Source organism: the organism of the source record quoted next, unplaced genomic scaffold (assembly GCF_019419815.1).
Source record: "Pyrus x bretschneideri cultivar Hongxiangsu unplaced genomic scaffold, Pyrus_bretschneideri_v1 Contig10, whole genome shotgun sequence".
Classification (NCBI taxonomy): Eukaryota; Viridiplantae; Streptophyta; class Magnoliopsida; order Rosales; family Rosaceae; genus Pyrus; species Pyrus x bretschneideri.
In genome coordinates, this window is record NW_025999391.1 from 1717101 (window position 1) to 1737018 (window position 19918).

General features: G+C 36.3%; 3 protein-coding genes across 4 annotated transcripts; 2 read left to right on the forward strand and 1 right to left on the reverse strand.

Annotated features, from left to right (window-relative positions):
* Positions 1–295: 295 nt before the first annotated feature.
* On the forward strand, positions 296–4690 carry LOC103946614. Its single transcript, XM_009357361.3, has 13 exons — positions 296–582; positions 800–866; positions 1036–1142; positions 1279–1347; positions 1458–1512; positions 1712–1759; positions 1867–2021; positions 2155–2393; positions 3174–3264; positions 3553–3681; positions 3778–3931; positions 4198–4292; positions 4399–4690. The coding sequence occupies exons 1-13, from the start codon at positions 355–357 to the stop codon at positions 4582–4584; spliced, it is 1623 nt and encodes a 540-aa protein (XP_009355636.2). The 5' UTR covers positions 296–354; the 3' UTR covers positions 4585–4690.
* Positions 4691–7394: 2704 nt separating this feature from the next.
* Positions 7395–12460, forward strand: LOC103946613 (V-type proton ATPase subunit B2). Of its 2 annotated transcripts, none has more exons than XM_009357358.3 (15): positions 7395–7544; positions 8241–8305; positions 8561–8616; positions 8724–8822; positions 9051–9110; positions 9234–9345; positions 9433–9647; positions 10125–10253; positions 10374–10511; positions 10617–10767; positions 10861–10943; positions 11376–11423; positions 11519–11572; positions 11665–11748; positions 11846–12460. In XM_009357358.3, the coding sequence occupies exons 2-15, from the start codon at positions 8248–8250 to the stop codon at positions 12029–12031; spliced, it is 1473 nt and encodes a 490-aa protein (XP_009355633.1). In that variant the 5' UTR covers positions 7395–7544; positions 8241–8247; the 3' UTR covers positions 12032–12460. The 2 variants fall into 2 exon arrangements, with proteins under 2 accessions (XP_009355633.1, XP_009355634.1); XM_009357359.3 differs by having other exon boundaries at positions 7404–7540.
* A 1416-nt stretch (positions 12461–13876) lies between these two features.
* Positions 13877–17945, reverse strand: LOC103946612 (probable hexosyltransferase MUCI70). Its single transcript, XM_009357356.3, has 8 exons — positions 17596–17945; positions 17226–17332; positions 16873–17049; positions 16188–16265; positions 15903–16102; positions 15178–15593; positions 14908–15092; positions 13877–14732 (listed from the first exon to the last, which is right to left on the reverse strand). Exons 2-8 carry the CDS (start codon positions 17305–17307, stop codon positions 14314–14316), a joined length of 1557 nt encoding a protein of 518 aa, XP_009355631.2. The 5' UTR covers positions 17308–17332; positions 17596–17945; the 3' UTR covers positions 13877–14313.
* Positions 17946–19918: the final 1973 nt, after the last annotated feature.

The following is a 19918-nucleotide window of genomic DNA, read 5'->3' on the forward strand; positions in this document are numbered from 1 at the left end:
CTGAAGCTGATTGTTTACCAAACACAAAAACAGCTCCTAGCTTTTTTTTATATCAATTTTTTTCAGAATCACCTCAGTACCAAACCAGACCTTAATCTTATAATTCGAGGACCTTAAATTTTTTTTAAAATGAAAAAAATACTAATCTAATTTTTTTTTTTCAAAGCCTAATCTAATCTAATTACCTTTTCATTACTACTATTCATTTTCGTATGTATCGCTTGTGGGGTCCGCCCAAATTAACCGGCTCTTGGCGCCACACATCCCTCCTGGATAGCTCTTCTGCACGTTAGTTACTCGAAGCGTGGGGTAGTCGGTAGCATTTGAAAGTGCGCCGTACTGGAAACTCGAACGATGTCGTTGGCTGCCTGTTGGAGGCTGACTCTGACATGCCCGCCACCGACCTCCTCACGGACTTCACCCTGCTTCTCTCCCAGAAGCCGAAGTGGGTTCCGTTGCAGAGCTTCTTCTGGGCAAGCCCACGCTGCAATTGGGGGCCCTAACGACAAGGAAAAGAAGAAGGTTGTCGTTGTTGGCTCTGGCTGGGCTGGCCTCGGCGCTGCTCACCACCTCTGCAACCAGGTCTCTCTTTCTATCTCTCTATGTTTGTGGAAGAATGTGAGAATCATTCCCACCTCAATCCACGCATAAGATACAATATATGATGAATGGTTCTACTACTAGTAATTGCACCGATGCCTTTTATGATAAAACTGCACATATGTTTGGGCTAGTAGGTGATAAGATGATAAGTGAGGATATCTCTGAAATATACCGTATCTTGGTATTTCATTTGCAGGGTTTTGATGTTACTGTTATCGAACGAGGTAGTGACTTCGGCGTACTTGATGAAGTTGGTATCCGCGGTAAAAGAAGCAATCTTTTGTTTTTTATAATGGATTTTGGAAACTGGGTTTCTTTTCGAATCTTAATTTGGCAGATACCTCTTTTGATTTTTGAGAAGCTCAACGTAGGGATTGTTGAATTGAATTCTGATAAATGATGTCGGCATTTGAATTCTGCTGTGTTTTGTAGGTTATTGGTATCCTTACCGGAATATTTTTAGCCTTGTTGATGAGCTGGGTATCAAACCCTTTACGAACTGGACAAAGTTTGCACAATATTCAGCAGAAGGGTTGGAGGTAAGTTAATCTATAAACTGCTTACGTTTTTAGAGTTTGAGCAATGCTAGGTGATTGGTTTCTTGTTATTGTTTTAAAACTTGAGATTGAGTTAGAAGTTTTGAAATGTGTTAACGAAGGGAGTAATGTTCTACAGGTTGAGTTTCCGGTATTTCAGGACCTTCCTCAATTGCCAGCACCATTTGGAACCTTATACTATACACAGGTATATTTGGCTTGTGCGGTTGCAACCTTATGTATCATTGATTCATTCCTTGTTACAGTGAAAAAGTTAAGCAGCATAGTGTTAATCAATAGAGTTTGCATTGTTTGCAGTTTGCTCAGCTGCCATTGGTTGATAGATTAACTTCACTTCCCTTAACAGCTGCAGGTATGTCTCATACTAAAATCTAAGATCTAGATTTAAAAAGTTTAATGCTTAATCAGCAAACATTTATCTGTCGAAGGAGCTAGTAGGAAGTCCTAAACAATTGTATATATGAGAAGCTGTTGGAAGAAATTGTTGAAGGTAGTCCTACACATCTTACAATTCCTGCACTGATGAATTTATCTCTGCATTTTCTTTACAGTGATCGATTTTGACAACACAGATACAGCCTGGAGAAAATATGATGCAAGTAGGCCCTCTATATCACAAACTATGGGTTCCATTATTCGGATAATTATTTTTTACATGCACTGAAAACACTCAAAGCTAATTCTAAGTAAGAGGTTTCACTGGTAGTTACTGCAAGGGAGCTTTTTAAGCAGTTTGGATGTTCGGAAAGCCTTTATCGGAATGTCTTATCACCATTGCTTCAAGTGGGTCTTTCTGCACCGGCTGAACAATGTAGTGCTGCCGCAACTCTTGGTTTACTATCCTACATCTTTGCTCACCAGGTTTGATACGTTTAGTTACTTTTCTAGAGTAATAGGGGTTTTTTGCATTCGTTTCTCACTGTTGAGCATTATCTTTTGATTCTGTAATTTTTTTTTTTTATCTAATTAAATCGTAATTTATTGATGGGTGCAGAAAGATTTTGATCTTGTTTGGTGTCGTGGAACAAGTAGAGAAAAGATTTTCAAGCCATGGATGGGGTCTTTGACGAATAAAGGTTGCAAATTCGAGAAGGGTACGCAATTAACAGACTTTGTGCTTAATGAGGAAACTGGTTCTATTTCAGAAGTAGTTTGCGATGGAGAAGTTTATAATGCTGATGCAATTGTCTTAGCTGTTGGAATATCCACACTCCAAAAAATTATTGAAAACAGGTATCTTACGAATATCATGATGTTTAAATTATTCTCTCTTCTATCCAATGTTTATTCGAAACAAGGTTCTAAAAAACGCTAGGCGCTAGTCGGGCGGCAAGCTAGCGCCTAGCGCCTAGGCGGCTAGGCAGGGTCTAGGCGGATTTAGATAAATTTCTTGTAAATAAGTGCATATTGACACTTACAAAAAATTAAACTTGTATGAAATTCATGGATAAGATAATAAAAGAATAATAAAATGCAAAAAGAGTATCCAATAAGTCCAAAATTTAAAAACACATTAAACATATATGCCATAGAACCATAATGATGAGTATTATAGGATGACACATGTACAATAAGTTCACAATTTAAAACCACATAAAATGCAAAATAGGAGGAAAATAAGGAAATATAGTAATGTAGATAGGATTTTTTTTTTTTTTTAAATTTCAAAAAAAAAAAAAAAAAAAAAAAAAAAAAAACCAAACCCTCCTAGCCGCCTAGCACCGCCTAGAGCCCAACCGATTTTTCCAACTGATTTGCAAGAAAACACCTTGGGTCACCACCGCCTAGGCCGTTTTTTAGAACATTGATTCAAAATGCATTCCTTTGGATTTGGTTAGGAAACCATAGATTAGTATTGCAGGGATAATGTTACAACTACACTCAAACTACAGCTCACATGATAACTTTTTTCGAGATATATTATTGTTTAAAACTGCAAAATGCATCGTAGAGCTTCAATTAACCCTAGACCTGCTATTCTACCTTAATTGGCAGTACTTGAGTTCTGTATAGTGCAGTGTTGTGTACAAGGGAGGAGTTTCTCAAAGTCTTGAACTTGGCTAGCATTGATGTACTCTCCGTTAAGCTTTGGCTTGATAGGAAGGTGAGTGCAGCGAAAGTCTTTAACACAGCTTCTTATCTTAACTGCTTTTTGATGTATACATTTATTCTCCTCTTTATTATTAGCATGAAAGTTTTATGAAGTTTTTGTGATCACTTCTGAGCTCTGATTTCTCCTTTGCTTTCGTTTTTTATTTTAATACGAAATCTAGTACCTACCTTATTAGTTGGCAGTCTGACTTAGCTTTCTGTAAACAAAGCTAGTAAAATGGTATTTTTCCGTTACTATTTGACAGATCTGATTCTTTTCGTAAACTTCACACCTAACCAGGTTAACATTCCAAATGCATGTAATGCATGCTCCGGATTTGACAATTCATTTGGTTGGACTTTCTTTGATTTGAATGCAATCCATGACGATCATAAAGATAGTTCAGTAACAGTGTTACAAGCTGATTTTGTGAGTATTCCTAATTTTTTTGCCTCTCATCTTGTTCTCAGTCTGCTTTAGAGGTAAAATCTTATCCTTTCTTTGTTCCAAATGTGTCTCGAGTAGTATCATGCCAACGAGTTGTTGCCACTGAAAGATGAGCAAATAGTCTCTCGAGCAGTATCCTACCTGTCAAAGTACATTAAAGACTTCGAGAATGTTACTGTGACAAACAAGAAGATTGGCAGATTTCCGAAATCATTAACTCACTTCTTTCCCGGTAAGAGTTTTCATGTCATGACCTATCCCCTATGCCATCTTGGTATAGGTATTCAATTGTTTAGGTACGATTGTGTACACATTTTCGTATAGGTAAGTAAATTGCAATAAAGTCTACTTTACATAAACTACATGAGAACTCAGTTGGGAAATCAAAGATTTTTCAATGATCCTTCAAATCAGAGCAGACCGCAGCTGTATATTTGTTGTCATCAGTGATCACTGGAATGCATCATCTTTCTTCGCTGTTGTGTCCTCTCGTAATAGGTTCATATAAGGACATGATGCGTGGGGCTACATCTTTCCCGAACTTGTTCATGGCCGGAGACTGGATTATAACCCGACATGGTTCATGGTCACAGGTTAGACTCAAAGTCTCAACAAAACCATATCATTCCCATCTTCCTGGATCAAGATAAACATAAACAAAAAGGCTGAAGACATATGCTTTGCTGCATTCCTGAACAGGAGAAATCTTACGTGACGGGACTTGAAGCTGCGAATCGCGCAGTAGACTACCTCGAAGAAGGAAGTTTTGCGAAAATAATACCCGTAGAGGAAGATGAACCGCACATTCAAGCGCTTCGCAGCCTAAACAGAAGCTTTAAGGAGATCACAGCACAGCTTCCGTTGTCCAGTTACTTCCTCCAGTGAGCTTGTCTGATTTGATTGTTTGCTGCAGTTTAATCCCCCATGTATTATTCTTGAATCCTACCATTAAATGAATAAATCTTATAATTCTGGACCTTTTATCACCAAATGCTGAGTATTTGAATTGATTTATTGACCAAAACTCATCCCCCTATCAAGGCATCGATCAACACTAGCTTCGTATGTCTTAATCTCATATAAGCTTAGAACCAACTTGTGTTTCATTAAATGTTCAGTCTTTGGGGAAGTGGTTTCCGCACGATCCTTTGGCCAAGATATATTATTTTAAAGGTAAATTTGGGTTTCAGTCCCTCTTCGACCAAAATTTAGGACTGAAACTTTATTAATTTGAATACTTTCATTGAAGGAGAAAATGTTAAATTTTAGTATTAGTTAAGAAATTTAATAACTAAATTTAATAATTCCTCCCCAAATTCATACAAAGAGTAATACCAAACAAAGATTTTTAATTTTTTTTCTTAAATTTGAATTGCATGATATTTGATCAGATTTTTCTACTTTTTCAAAATAAAATATTTTAATTTTGTTTTTAAATATGGGTACGTTTCAAATATAAAAAGCTTACATTTTATTATAAACATGGGTATATGATAGGTAAAAAAAAAAAACTGAATAAATTTTACGTTTAAAAAATGAGTATATTTTATATTAAACATTGGTTCAATCCACATATAACAAAGTGGTAAAATTTTTTAAAAAAGATATAAAAAAAAATCATGGATACATTAAAAGTTTAAAATATGGGCACAAAAAGAAATTAAACATTATTATAAATTAAAACTAGAAAGAAAATTGTTAATAATTACAAGATTGCAATATAAAAATGGGTACAAATTAAAATAGAATTATATGATACAAAATTTAATCATAAATATAAATATGCCAAATGCAATGTTTCTAATAATATTAACTGGATAAGTTTGGGAAATCCACTGTAGCAATGCACAACTTGGATTTGTTATCCCAAGTTCGTCTCTTGGCAGCGGAATAAGCTTAAAAAATTTGTATCCATAAAAAAAAAAAAAAAAAAAAAAAAAAAACTGAATATGTTTGGAAATCATTAATAATTTTAATTATAAAATTTAGATAATGCTAACATTTAAATGTTTTATTATTGAAATAATGACGTGGATAAAAATCAAAGGACGTTGAACAAAAATGAAAAAGGAACAAGATTCAATCAATAAGATAGAAAATTCAAGAATAAGAACCTAATTTCTTTTATTCTAAATTACTCTAATTTAAAGATAGGAAGATTGATGCTTAAGTGCAAGAGAATGGGTACAATGTCTTGACCAACTACATAAAATTTCAAATTCATATATGCAAAAACAATTTGTCTTTAGATAGAGTTGATCCATGTGTGTAAATATGTGTAAGCTGAGGCATGTTCCACCTCTAACTGAGATATAGTTTGTAGAATCATGCATTGTATGAACTCAATGGCATACAAACAATCTAATGGCTCCTAAGAAATATTATAGACAATTGCAAAGTGATAGACTTCTGGCTGTTGATGCATAAGAGTTCATAAACGAATCAATGATTGCACACATAAGTGATGTGTTTATTATATTTTGTATATAATATACACAATGTCTTAACTAACTGACCTAACCTATATCTGTCATTAACAAACTAATCTAACCCAACTCTATGTCCGAAACATTTCTTTAGCTCACAAACCTATACCTTCCTATTATGATACTGGTAAAAGTGAACCAATCAATATCTTCTATTAGAGATTATATACGAGTATGACTTGGTACTATTTATTTAAAAATAACTTTTTATAAGGTTATAATTTTAGACGAAATTATGTTTAACCATTTCTGTCACATCCCGGCCCGGGACGGATCACTTTGCGAGCCCGCTCCACCACCGTAGCATGATATTGTCTGCTTTGGGCTTACCATTCCCTCACGGTTTTGTTTTTGGGAACTCACGAGCAACTTACCAGTGGGTCACCCATCATAGGTTGCTCTAGCCCCCTTCTCGCTTAACTTCGGAGTTCCAATGAAACTCGAAGCCAATAAGCTCCCAAAATGCCTCGTGCTAGGTAAGGATGAAAATATACATATAAGGATTACTCCCCTAGGTGATGTAGGATGTCACAATCCACCCCCTTTAGGGGCCCGACGTCCTCGTCGGCACATCACGGCCAGGGTTAGGCTCTGATATCAAATTGTCACATCCCGCCCCGAGGTGGATCACTTCCCGAGCCCGCTCCACCACCGTTGCACGATATTGTCCACTTTGGGCTTACCATTCCCTCATGGTTTTGTTTTTGAGAACTCACGAGCAACTTCCCAGTGGATCACCCATCATGAGATTGCTCTAGCCCCCTTCTCGCTTAACTTCGGAGTTTCTACGAAACCTGAAGCCAGTGAGCTCCCAAAAGGGCTCGTGCTAGGTAGAAATGAGAATATACATATAAGGATCACTCTCCTCAACGATGTGGGATGCCACAATTTCGATTGAAAATGACCTTACCAAGTAGGAAAAATATCAATATCCTGTCCAAATTAGGAAGCTGCAGTGGGCCCCAACCAGCTGTCCAAATCACCCACGTGGCGGACCCTATGGAGAGGATGGATGCCCAATATTTTTGGACACTTGTGTCAGTCTTTTTGTTGTCTTTCACATTATTCCCATTATTACACTCATCAAAAATTAAAAATACAATTTTATTTAAATTTGCAATTAAATAATTTTAATTTTATAAATCAAATTTCAACTTATTAATTTAATGAATTTAGAAGAAGAGATTAGAAGAGTATCTTTTCATTATTTATGTATAACTGAATTTCTAATTTATTTATTTTTCTAGTCCATTAGATATTCAGATCTCACTCTTTCTAATTCGTCTTCCTCCTCCTCCTTTCTGCTCCACTCTCTCCCTCTCTTCCGCTTGGCTCCTCGCGCTCCAGATCGAAAAGTAGGTACGCTTTCAGATCCGTACGCAATTATCAGCCGCTTGATCACAGTGTACTTGATTCAATTTGACTTTAACCGTCTCATCGTCGACTCCCAAAGGCGCGAACTTTACGTGATTGAAGACCGCGTTCATCGAATTGTTGTTGCAGATCCAAATTTAGTTATTTTTAACCAAGTATTGGAATCAGCAATTGGCTTTGTTTTTGTTTATCGTTAGTTGTTTTGAATCAATTTTGAGGCTTGTTTGGTTGCTGAGAAAATTGATGGTAATGAAGAATAGCGGAATGTCAAAGATTATAGTTTTCGTAGTTTTGATTCGGAGAAGCTCTACCGTACAGTTACCTGAACTTTGTTAAGTATTTAGACATGTTGGATTAATGCAATTCAGTGATTTATTGTGTTTGATTATATTTAGTGTGACATTATTTTCCCAGCAGCCAAACAGAAAGTAAAAGACCGAGAAATTTTTTATTTTTTAAGATTTTCTGTTCTCATTAACCTGCGTGCCATTAGTGATAATTAAGCACAATCGTATTGATATTATCTAAATCTACACTCATTTGGTTCGACTAATTGGAAATTTAACTTTAGGAAGTGGTCTTAGATGTCATACAGATTTGGTTTCAGAATTCGCAGTTGATTTGGATTACTTATATTGATTTTTGTTCATAATTGTTGATAATTTTTCTTTTTTCATGAAGATTGCAAATGGCTGTTTCACAAAACAATCATGACATGGACGAGGGAAACCTAGAGGTCGGAATGGGTAAGTCTTGGACTGGTTTACTTCATACTTTTGTGGTAGACAGGGTGAAGTAATTTGATGAGGTAATAGCTGTAGTGGGCATGCAGTTTTTGGTCAAAACTCATTAGTCGTAATGGAATCAATATGAGTCAGATTTCAAACTCTTCAAATATGTCCTGTTAGAAAGTCTTAGCATTGCGATGATTGTTTTATGGAGTGTTAGACTTACATTAATGGTGTCAAGTTTGACATTTTCACCTTACATTGACATTGCAGAATACAGAACTGTGTCTGGTGTGGCCGGACCTCTGGTTATCCTTGAAAAAGTTAAGGTAGGTTATCCGCTCTCTTACTCATTTAAAATGTTTTTAAGCTTTCTCAACGAGGAATTTGTCCTCTTCAGAATCAAAAACTAATATGTACTCTTAAACTGCCCCAGGGACCTAAGTTTCAAGAGATTGTTAACATTCGTTTGGGAGATGGAACAACTCGACGTGGTCAAGTCCTGGAAGTTGATGGAGAGAAAGCTATTGTACAGGTGACTGCTGTGTAGCAATGATTATTGGTTTCTTGTGGTTTTGCCCCTTCTTATCATCCTGGCACTGGTGCATAATTTTGGGAATTTTAATTTTTGGGGGTTTGTGTGCATCTTCTGGGACAGCAGCTGTTTTGATTGTCTTATCCTTTTTAAATAATAGCATCATTAGGTTTTCTGCAATGTGGTTATTATTATTACTGTTTACACAATCAATTTATATGCTGCCAGGTTTTCGAAGGAACATCTGGAATTGACAACAAGTACACTACTGTGCAATTCACAGGAGAGGTATTAAACCCTCTATTTATATTCTTCCTTCATTGTTTGCGGAATCAAGAATAAATATATGTTCTGACATGAACCGTAGAACTAGTTATGCTGTTTTGACCTTCCCCCTTGCATATTTGTCAGGTTTTGAAAACTCCAGTCTCACTTGACATGCTTGGGCGCATCTTTAATGGCTCTGGGAAGCCCATTGATAATGGCCCCCCTATTTTGCCTGAGGCTTACCTAGACATATCTGGTGTGTTATTTGTTTCAATGATAATAAGTTCTGCTCCAAGTTTCTTTGCATTAACATGTGTGTCAATCTATTGTTTGTCGTCTCCAGGGAGTTCTATTAATCCGAGTGAGAGAACATATCCTGAAGAAATGATTCAGACTGGAATTTCTACTATTGATGTCATGAACTCCATTGCGAGAGGACAAAAAATCCCCCTTTTCTCTGCTGCTGGTCTTCCTCATAATGAAATAGCTGCTCAGATATGTCGCCAGGCCGGTTTGGTCAAGCGGTTGGAGAAATCTGAGAGTCTTCTTGACGCTGGGGTATACTTTATGCTAAATATTTTTTTGTTAGCCAGCAGAGATCACATATATCTACTATTTTCATGTCCGACAGTCTTAAGTGCATGTGTAACATTATTTTTTCATCTTTGATTTCAAGATGAAATTCATTTACATATAGTCATTTGATAAGATAGTAATCTTGTTGATACTAGTACATTGGAACTCCTAGTTAAATGAGTAAGTACCAAAAAGCCTGCTCAGCTCGCTTGAAATAGTTTGAGCCCTTCACTGAAAATTTTGATTTGGGCCTCTTTATGTTTTTAAGCTTTGATATTTCACAGAAATTTGAAAAAGAGTAATTGCAAACAAAAAAAAAGCAACAGCGAGAAAATAAATAACAGTAATAGGCTCCTTGTGAAGTTAATGGATTATTGTACATGGATAGGTTCTTGATTTATCACAAATTATCATTGTCTTCTAGCATTCATGTGACTAACCTACTTGGTGAAATTACAGGACGTAGAAGACGACAACTTTGCCATTGTGTTTGCAGCTATGGGAGTAAATATGGAGACTGCACAGTTCTTTAAGCGTGATTTTGAGGAAAATGGTTCAATGGAGAGAGTGACCCTTTTTCTGAATCTGGTATATTATGAAGTGAACATATGAAGTGTTTCATGATATGTTTGTGACTTTTTTTCTTTTCAAATATCTCATGAGATTTCTATTTAGCCTAAATGTGTTTTCTGCCATTTTCTTCTACAGGCAAATGACCCTACAATTGAACGCATTATTACTCCTCGTATTGCTCTTACTACTGCAGAATATTTGGCATATGAATGTGGGAAGCATGTTCTTGTCATTCTCACTGATATGAGTTCTTATGCTGATGCTCTTCGTGAGGTAACATGAAAAAGTTTCTAATTATGAATTCATAAATTACGTGCCTCATTTCATCTTCGTTCTTATATTAATTTCCATGACACAAACTGCTGATTGCTACTGCAGGTGTCTGCTGCCCGAGAGGAAGTGCCGGGAAGGCGTGGATACCCTGGGTACATGTATACTGATCTGGCACAAATCTATGAGCGTGCTGGAAGAATTGAAGGGCGAAAAGGCTCTATTACCCAAATTCCGATCTTAACTATGCCAAATGATGGTAATGCTTGCTTCTTGTTACACGTTGATGGTCTCATATCATGCATCCAAGTGATATTCCTTAACTCAATCTTTAATTTCTTTATCTGCCCAGATATTACCCACCCCACTCCAGATCTTACTGGATATATTACTGAGGGACAGATATACATTGACAGGCAGCTCCACAACAGACAGGTAACTAAAATTTTATCATGTTTCATTGGATTATTCAGTGTTATGATCTGAGGGTGGGTCTATTATTGTATTACCTTAAGAAACAAGGTCTTGAGCATCTGCTCATGGCCATGCATTCAGCGTGCAAATCACAATACAACATGCGGCATGGTTTAATTCCAGGGAATTTACCATGGTTTTATTGTTTGTATTCCCATGGCCTTACGACTTCTTTCATCAAGGTTTAATTTGATGAAATTGTTGTTGCGGTTGCTGCTGTATCAGTCCATTAAAAAAACTATGATTTAGCTTGATACTAAATCAAGGTAATTAATGATGCATTTAGAAAGTTGGATCTCTATGTTTGGTAAAAGTCCAAAGAGGTGGTAACGATCAGATATGTGGAGATTATAAATGAACTGAACTAACTATTAAGTTCTTTAACCTGTGCAGATATATCCACCAATCAATGTCCTCCCATCACTATCTCGTCTGATGAAGGTAATGATACATCGATGTCAACTCTAAAGATAGAGAGCGTTTTCATCCTCCTACAATAATGGGGGTTAAAATAAAATTGTTGGCTATAATTGCAGAGTGCTATTGGTGAAGGCATGACTCGCCGGGATCATTCTGATGTATCAAATCAGGTTTGTTTGGGATTCCCTGGTAGTATCTATTTTAATCTGTCTTCACTTAACGCCTTCTAATCTTTCCCTCTCATGCAATGTTTGACTTTCAGTTATATGCAAATTATGCTATTGGGAAGGATGTCCAGGCAATGAAAGCTGTGGTCGGAGAAGAAGCACTTTCTTCGGAGGACTTGGTAATATTACCCATATTCTTATTAAGAATGCTTTCTGTTTATTAGCAATCACCCTCTGGAAGAAATTGATGTGATTTTTCTTTTGAATGAAACACAGCTATACCTGGAGTTCTTGGACAAATTTGAGAAGAAGTTTGTGTCCCAAGGAGCCTATGACACCCGTAACATCTTCCAGTCCCTCGATTTGGCATGGACGTTGCTGCGAATCTTCCCCCGTGAGCTTCTCCACCGTATACCTGCAAAGACCCTTGACCTGTTCTACAGCAGAGATGCAGCTAATTGATGGAGTTCAGAGATCCCCGTTTGTCGAAGTTCTTCAGCCTATTTAGCCATCAATGAGCTCTGCAATTCGTTTATTGATCCTCTGCCTGCCTAGGTTTGCATCTCTTCTTCCCCGGCATATATAATAAAGGTTGCGGTCGGTTCAAGTCCCTGAAAGGTCTTGGCTAGTCCAGATCTTATTTCAATGAGCACGTTTAGAGATCTTGTAGCACTTTGTATTTTCGTTTCTCATTTGTTAGTTGGTCACCCAGTTGTGGTTTGGTTATGCTTTTTTCCTCCCCAAGTGAAAGTTCCGGAACCAGTCGAGGCCATCTAGGATCTAAAAAGCCCTTTCAGTAGTATATATTTGCTTTGTTTCAAGACCCCTATTATTTATTTTGTAATCTGCCATTTTTGCTTTTTATTAAATATTTCCTCTGACTTTGATGTCTGTCTTGTGTATTTAGACATGCGAGCACGCCCAAGTTCGGTTCATTTAAATCTGAAATAAAATGAGTATTAGTATTCACTACCTCACCAAATCAATACGAGGTGGTTGGTTTTCTTCCCCCATTATAAGAAAGTCTCGTTGCAGACGTGGATTATACCAGTTGGTTGGCAGTGTGTACGCTTTCTTACATTCAAGTTCGAACCTCTATAGATTAGAGAGAGCTTAGGATATTATTGCCCTATTGAGAGAAAAAAAGACCCAAAAAAATTAAAATTCATGCTTGCCCTTAGATCTACTCCAACACTTGGAATACAACTCAAAATTTAAGTTCTAAACTTACTCCAACTTGCTCCAACCTTGGGGCAAATATGAGTTTTAATCCAAAAGTCATTTCTGGGGCAAATTAGCCAAAGATTTCCCTGGATTAGTGGGGCTGGGCCGTCATATATGTGTACGGTTTTTCTTTTTATATTTATAAATTCATTGAATCTAACGGCTAAGGTCTAATATGATCAAATCTAACGGTAAAGAAATGATATGACGGTCAAACTTTAAATCTAACGACTAAAGTATTAAAAAAAAAGTCTTTTATGTGTTTCATATTCTTTCATAGTGTTTCACAAGTTTCATGGTATCGGTTTAGTATTTTTCAATTCTTATCGGAATCTAAATATTTTTAAGTTAAAATGTTCGTAAAATTAAATTAGGATAGTCTACATATTTTTTTCTTTTAAAAGAGTTACTTTAAGAAAAAAAAACTATCCTAAATTCATCTTTTAATAATTTCGTGCTAAAAATTTAACCCACAAAGATTGGAGGAGAAAATTGTTTCTGGGTTAAAATTTTTTAAGTTTGAACTTAAAGGTTGGAGATGGTCTAGAAGGGCTAAAAGTGCTTAGTGCTTTGTCTAATAAGGTCCTTACTCCTTTCTACAAAAGTTTTGTTTCTTTTAAGTTTTCAGCAAAAGTGCTTATAAAGCCGTAGCGGTTGCACAGAGGAGTTATAACGGTACGGCAAAAGACAAGAACCTGGGTAGTGTGGAAGCAGCAGTTACACATTCTCCACTAGAGTTGTGCTATACTAATGCCTTGCAAGACAAGAAAACAAAGGGATGCTCAGAAACAGACTCACTTCAGATCATAGTAAAATACGGAATGGATATAATACGTGAAAAATACATACATGTATTATTCGGCAACTTTGCTAAAATAGTACTTTGAAAAATTTGGCCTTTTTTTTTTAAAAAAAATTTTAATATTTTATTTATCATTTCTTCAATAATATGCTACATATGCATATAAAAAACGTGAATTTTATGTGTCAAAATAACGTGTAGTAAACGTACAAGATACGTATATACATGTATAATACGTTGAAGTTATAAACAACATGCAATATAACTAATAATTAAACGTGTATGGAAAAGCAGAAGTATTACTGAAAAATATGCACATGTGTATAATACACATATTCACTAATTATGCTTCAGATACACATTAATCAATCAATCTTGCATTTTTTTATTTCTAAAAACAATAAATATACTCTATTCTGTTTTTCCTTCCATTTTCTACCATCGGAACTCAAACAGATGATAAACAAACGGTATCAAAATAGTACACAATGTGTTTCCAGTTTGAATCTTAGTGGTACCAGAAAGGTTGCTGCAATTTCCTTGTTAATCATCTCAATAACACCCAGACCCAGAAATTTAAAAGACCTGACGCCGCTATTCTTCTTCCTCTTCCTCTTCTTTTTATATACCGTTCGAGTCTCTTCTGGGATGACAGAAAAAATAGAACCGGGAAGAGCTCGATAAAACTTCACAAGACCAAATGGATCCAATTGACCCCTCAGCCAGCTTTCGACGTTCTTGCCACAGGGGGTAGGACAACTGAATCAAGATTTGCAGGGTAAGGAGTCCACAAGCCTAAGCCTCCCCTACTTTCTATCAAACCATTTTTCGCATTGGCCTGGTCCCAATCTTTACCCTTATTCGAAATAGTTCCGTTCCCCTTGAGCTGATTCCAACTTGTTACCCACTCTATACGAGAAGAATGCTCCCTTATGTGTGGATGCAACACAAACAGGGAATTGTACTCGCAATTCGGAAACATAAAGAACTTAAACAAACCCCCTAACCGGTACACAACATAACCAAAACTCAGTTGGTCTCTTGGTGTGAAGAGGTGGACCTCATTGAACCACAAGCAGCTAAACAAATTACTCATCGCAGTATGTTCCCGTATGATAATGGCACCCTCTGGTACATCTGCATACAATAGCTTCCATCAATACTTTTAATAAATAGTATTATACCAGTACATATGTAGATAGTATTAGACATTCACTTTGTCGGCAGGTGCCTGTTAACTTGAAGCAGAGGAGAAACAAATAAACAGAACTAACAAATGACACAACTCAAAATCTACGGTGTTCCTTCTTACCACTAACGGTTTTCTTGGTTGGATCCCACGACTCCAAACCCTCATAACGATAAATTTTCATGTGTAGATCAATAAGAGGTCGAGCATATCGCTTCCTCCGCTTGTTTGCATCAGCCTCCTCGTATATACTGCGATGGTGCTTGTGCTGAGAAATGGCAAATGTATGCTTCCCACGCCATAAATATCTGCAAATCAAATTAGATCCCTCGATAATAGCTATATGCAGACAAACAAATATAGAGAATGAGAAAGATAAAGTTGATCTATTACCTTTCTAAAATTTGCAATGGATCAACCATGAGCTCCATTTTACCATCGATCCAAATGCTATACTGTGCGTTAGGGTACAAGCGGTGGGTTAATATCTTGGGGACCTTCCCATTCCTTCTTGGCTCATCATATGGCGGATGCTTCAACAAAACAAGACGCCAGATACCAACCCATTTTCCCCCATCATTATCCTCTCTGACAGTGACATTTTCCTTGATAAAATTAAGAGATGTTTCATCAACCGCCATGAGAAAACAGAAGAGCTTCTTAGAACGAGGACTTAAATCTGAAGGTTGATGGGGTACATCATAACCATCAAAAATGCCTGATGCAACCACAAACCTACATTTCTTGGCATATTTGATGTCTGCAGGAGCCATTTCAGCACCACCGTTTCGAATAAAACCACAGTGCACCTGCAGGATATAAACATTAACCAACTCACAATAGAGAATGGAAAAAGAAATACCCCTTAAACAGACAGAAAAAGAAGAATTCGATAAATAGGAAAGAGAAACACTACATTAAGTTGACAATTTTCTCCATATCCACCACCACTATTTTCGATTATTTTAACATACTTGAAACATGGGTAAACTACAGTTTATTTATAAGAAGTTGCTAAGGAAGTCGGGCCCTATAACTCTTTTACTTCTGATACCAAAACAAATAATTAAAGAACACGCTTTGACGGAAGATAACAGAGTATTGATGTTTGTCCTTACCTTCATGTCTGATTTTAGTCTAAAACTCTCCTCTCTCTGTGTCCAATTTTGATGTCCTCCGAATAGTGGGGATGACTGAGTTCCGCCAGGCAAAATCTCATCTTCCAAAACATAGGTTAAGTTTTTGACAATTTCATCAGGAGTTCTTCCCTTTGGAATTTTTATCTTATCAGGATCACTGACAACAGGAATCGGACAGCCTATTTGATATGAAAACAAACAACATCATTAAATAAAACTAAAAAGTTATCAATAATCCAATAAAAACTATTTTAATGTTCTTACGGTGTTGCGATTGTCCTTTTGGTACAAACCCGAGGGAGTCTAACATGGAGAAGACCTTGCTCTCTTTGTTACACATAGCTGCAATTCAAGTGGATCAAACTACTAAGAACACATATCTGTTTGCCTCAAATTAAATAACAGACACCTTATTTACAAAGCATGCGCTGACAATATTAGCACCTATTGCAAGTTGTACCAATAATATTGACAAAATGCCCTTACTATTGGACCTTAGGGGAACTATTTGATACTCACATGTTGACAACTATGACCCCTCATACTACAGGAAACTTTAAACCAACAATAGCGATACATTCAGCATTTGTTCATGTATTTCAAGCCAGACCTTTACAGGCTTACTAAAATATGTTACCCTGACTCATATAATTAAGTTTTAATTAAAAAAAAAATCATAATAAAAATGTTTTATCACCTATGGTATGCAAAGAATTCCTAAAATCCACTGTTTGATATCGCTAAGATGTATATGAAAACCAAAAACAGTAGATATAAACTCAAGACTTTTCATTTTTTGGAACAGGGCACCAATCAACTAGCCTACTTCAAACATTGGGCACAGCAACAAAAAACATGTAAAGCTCAAGCTCTGTGTTTATAAAGCATGAACTCAAACAGAGAACCCAAAGAACTTAATGCATAGTTCCATCAGAAAAAATTACGATACCTGAGAAGAAAGAGATAGAAGACTGGCAGGACCAAACATGAAATAATGACGCGAGGAGAATTAGTAGCATCCACAAAATGCCACCTACAAGAACCAATCGAATAAAGCCCTTCTTCCAAACGATCTTCAGGGGATAATCCTGCGGCACCCTTCCCAGAGGAAATCCCTCTTCAACATCTGCACCACCAGCACCACCAAACGACTTATTCACATATTTCGTGCTAAACAAAATTTCTATTTCATCGATCCAAGAATCAATGCTACACCTAAAACCCACATCAATATCTTTAGCCTCAACAATTAACATGATACAATTCACAATGCACAATGGGACGACGTTAGGCTTTGCTTACCTTTACTGTGTTGGTTTAAATTACTCCTTTCTCCCCTACGATGTGTGCGAAAAGACACAGACCGCGGACTCTCTTTATCCATAATCAACCACTACAACTTCTCACAACTGCAGCAGAATGCATACATTACTACATTTTACATCTAAAGTAAGAAACACAATCCAACACTATCCCCATATTGATTAGCATTATATTATACTTCCCAAAAAGCCTCAAAAAACGAATTGAGATTAATATTGGTGAACACAAATCGAATCCAAGCGAATTCCAGATCTGGGTTACTCACAAAATTGATCGAGCTAATCGGCTGCAATTCAAGTTTGGTTTTTGAATACTGAAACGAAATCTTGGGTTGTGAAAATTGACTTACAGATTGAAGATGGCGTGGTTGGAACCTCTCCGCAGTAAAAGAAACTTCAGGATTTGTAAAAAGAAGAAAGAAACCGCAATGTGGGCGGTAAATACAAACTCACTCAAACTTTCCAGAATCCAAAGGGAAGGGATTGAAGCCAAAAGCTTGAAATTTCAAAACCCAGATCAAATCTCAGCCGCAGATGCCACCTGAAGCGTGAAAGCAAGCTCCTTTTTCTTGTTTTACCTTAAAGAAAGCACCTTTTTTTCTTCTGGGTATCCTCCAGAGACTAAGAGCAGAAATTTAAAAACTTGCCAGATTGAATTAATTCGGAGAACACACAGTGATCGAGAGAGCAGAGGGGAGAGAGAGAGAGAGAGTATAAATCTTTGTTTCTTTTTTTACTTTGCTTGGGGATGGATTTTTTAGTAATTAGCTGACGTGGCCTTTTATGAAGGTTTAGATTCTTGATGGACGGCTCAGATTAAAAAGCAACTCAATGATGTGAACTTCCAAGTTTTCAGACTTGTTCAGCTTGTATGGCATTTTACTCCAAAATCCCCAAATGTCATTTGTTGCCAAAATTACCTGAACTTCCAAGTTTTCAGATTTTGATAAGAGTGAGATGCAAATGAGGGTGCAACTCGGACGGATTGGGTAGGTTAGATGATCAACCTAATCCTAATTCAACTTCCATAATTCGAGTTTGGATTGGATTCAGATTAATGCGTGTTTAGTCTATTTGGATTTAATTAGGTTCAGTTTTACATGAGTTGGGTTCGGGTTCGCCCAACTTTATTGAGTTTAATTTTATAACAACTTATTTTGGATGAGTTTTCAAATCTTTAACCAAATAACGTCAATATTAGTTAAAATTTCATTGATGCATCATCATGCATACAAAAGTTAAAACCAACAATTTGGAGACTATTTTTAATGTTTCAACCATTCAAAGTAGAAATTAAATTAAAAGACCTATATCAAAACTTCAATCAAAAGAAATGCAAAATTAGCACTATTAATCATTATCCATATGAAAACCGACAATAAACTTCAAATATAGTCATTCCAAAACTTATACATAACTTATATAATATGAAGTGGTATGGTTAATATGTACATGAGTGAATTTAAGCTCAAAATTGGGTTAGGTTTGGGTTGACATGGGTGAGCAAGACATTAGCCAAACCCAACCCAACAAATGATCAGTTTCAGGTTGGGTTGGGTTTGGGTTGATTTTTTCTCCATTCTAACCCACCCAATAGGATTTAAAATCGGGTTAGGCATGGACGAATTCAAGTTTACCCAACTCAAGTTGCATCCCTAGATACAAAACACCATGGACCCTAGTTTTCACTTTTCAGAGGGCACTTTAGGAATAAGCCTTTTAGAAAAATGAGACGTTTCAATTTTTTTTTTTTTGAACAAACGATATTATCTACACTAAAGGAAACGTGGTGGGCTTAACCTCACGATGAGTTAGTAATAATGTGGTTCAAATTCGCATTTGGCGAGAATTGAACTTAAGACCCTTTACTTACAAGTGAAAAGAAATACCATTAAATTGTAGTATTAACTGGCTGAAACATTTCAATTATTGAAAACGAGTCAAGAATTTGCTTCTCAATGAATTTCAAGAAAATTTAGGGTCTCACAATGTGTTACGTGTATACGAAATATTCATTAATCCCAAAAGGCCGGGGTGTATATGGCATTTTAAATAAAAACCTATTTCGATTTAACTTAATATACTTTTATTTATTTTATCATCTTAAAGACAAATTTAAAATTGCTTCCGATATCAATTTTCTAAAACTACACCCTTTTGAGTTAAGAGATGGATAAATAGACAAAGACGATGAAAAATTATCCAAAATTTTATACAACCAACCCCAATACATGGAAAAGGAATTAAACCTTGATCCAAAAGCAAAAATTAAGTTTGAAATGAAGGGTAAGAAACATATAACTAAGTAGAGTGCAAATTCAAATAATCCAATACAACATGTTTGATTCAGATTCTACATATCTAGTATGAAGGCATCATCCATGTTCTTGCACTCGTTAAACCCTCTTTCAAGCTCCCCTAAATAGCATTGGATTGGCCAAATAAAGGGCAATAACCATATGTATGAATGTGTGATTGAATGCTTCTGTAATTGAATCCAAGAGATGAATACAGAGAGCAACGTACTCTCCATTTTCAGAAGTGTGATCTTTGATGGAAATGCAAAATGGGACTAAGTTGATTAGTCTAGAAACATCTTAAGTTATAGTAGTTTTTTCCAGAAAGGCTAGAAGCTACTAAAATGTGTGGCCATTATGCAAGGTCCAAGTCGGT

Excerpts from the sequence above, each read along its gene's own strand:
- LOC103946614 (XM_009357361.3), top strand. The coding sequence starts at position 355 with ATGTCGTTGGCTGCCTGTTGGAGGCTGACTCTGACATGCCCGCCACCG. Across the intron at positions 867-1,035 it reads TGATGAAGTTGGTATCCGCG|GTTATTGGTATCCTTACCGG; the intron begins GTAAAAGAAGCA and ends TGTGTTTTGTAG. Across the intron at positions 1,348-1,457 it reads GAACCTTATACTATACACAG|TTTGCTCAGCTGCCATTGGT; the intron begins GTATATTTGGCT and ends CATTGTTTGCAG.
- LOC103946613 (XM_009357358.3), top strand. The coding sequence starts at position 8,248 with ATGGCTGTTTCACAAAACAATCATGACATGGACGAGGGAAACCTAGAG. Across the intron at positions 8,306-8,560 it reads AAACCTAGAGGTCGGAATGG|AATACAGAACTGTGTCTGGT; the intron begins GTAAGTCTTGGA and ends TTGACATTGCAG. Across the intron at positions 10,768-10,860 it reads CTTAACTATGCCAAATGATG|ATATTACCCACCCCACTCCA; the intron begins GTAATGCTTGCT and ends TTATCTGCCCAG.
- LOC103946612 (XM_009357356.3), bottom strand. The coding sequence starts at position 17,307 with ATGGATAAAGAGAGTCCGCGGTCTGTGTCTTTTCGCACACATCGTAGG. Across the intron at positions 15,594-15,902 it reads GACTAAAATCAGACATGAAG|GTGCACTGTGGTTTTATTCG; the intron begins GTAAGGACAAAC and ends TATATCCTGCAG. Across the intron at positions 15,093-15,177 it reads CCATTGCAAATTTTAGAAAG|ATATTTATGGCGTGGGAAGC; the intron begins GTAATAGATCAA and ends TTTGATTTGCAG.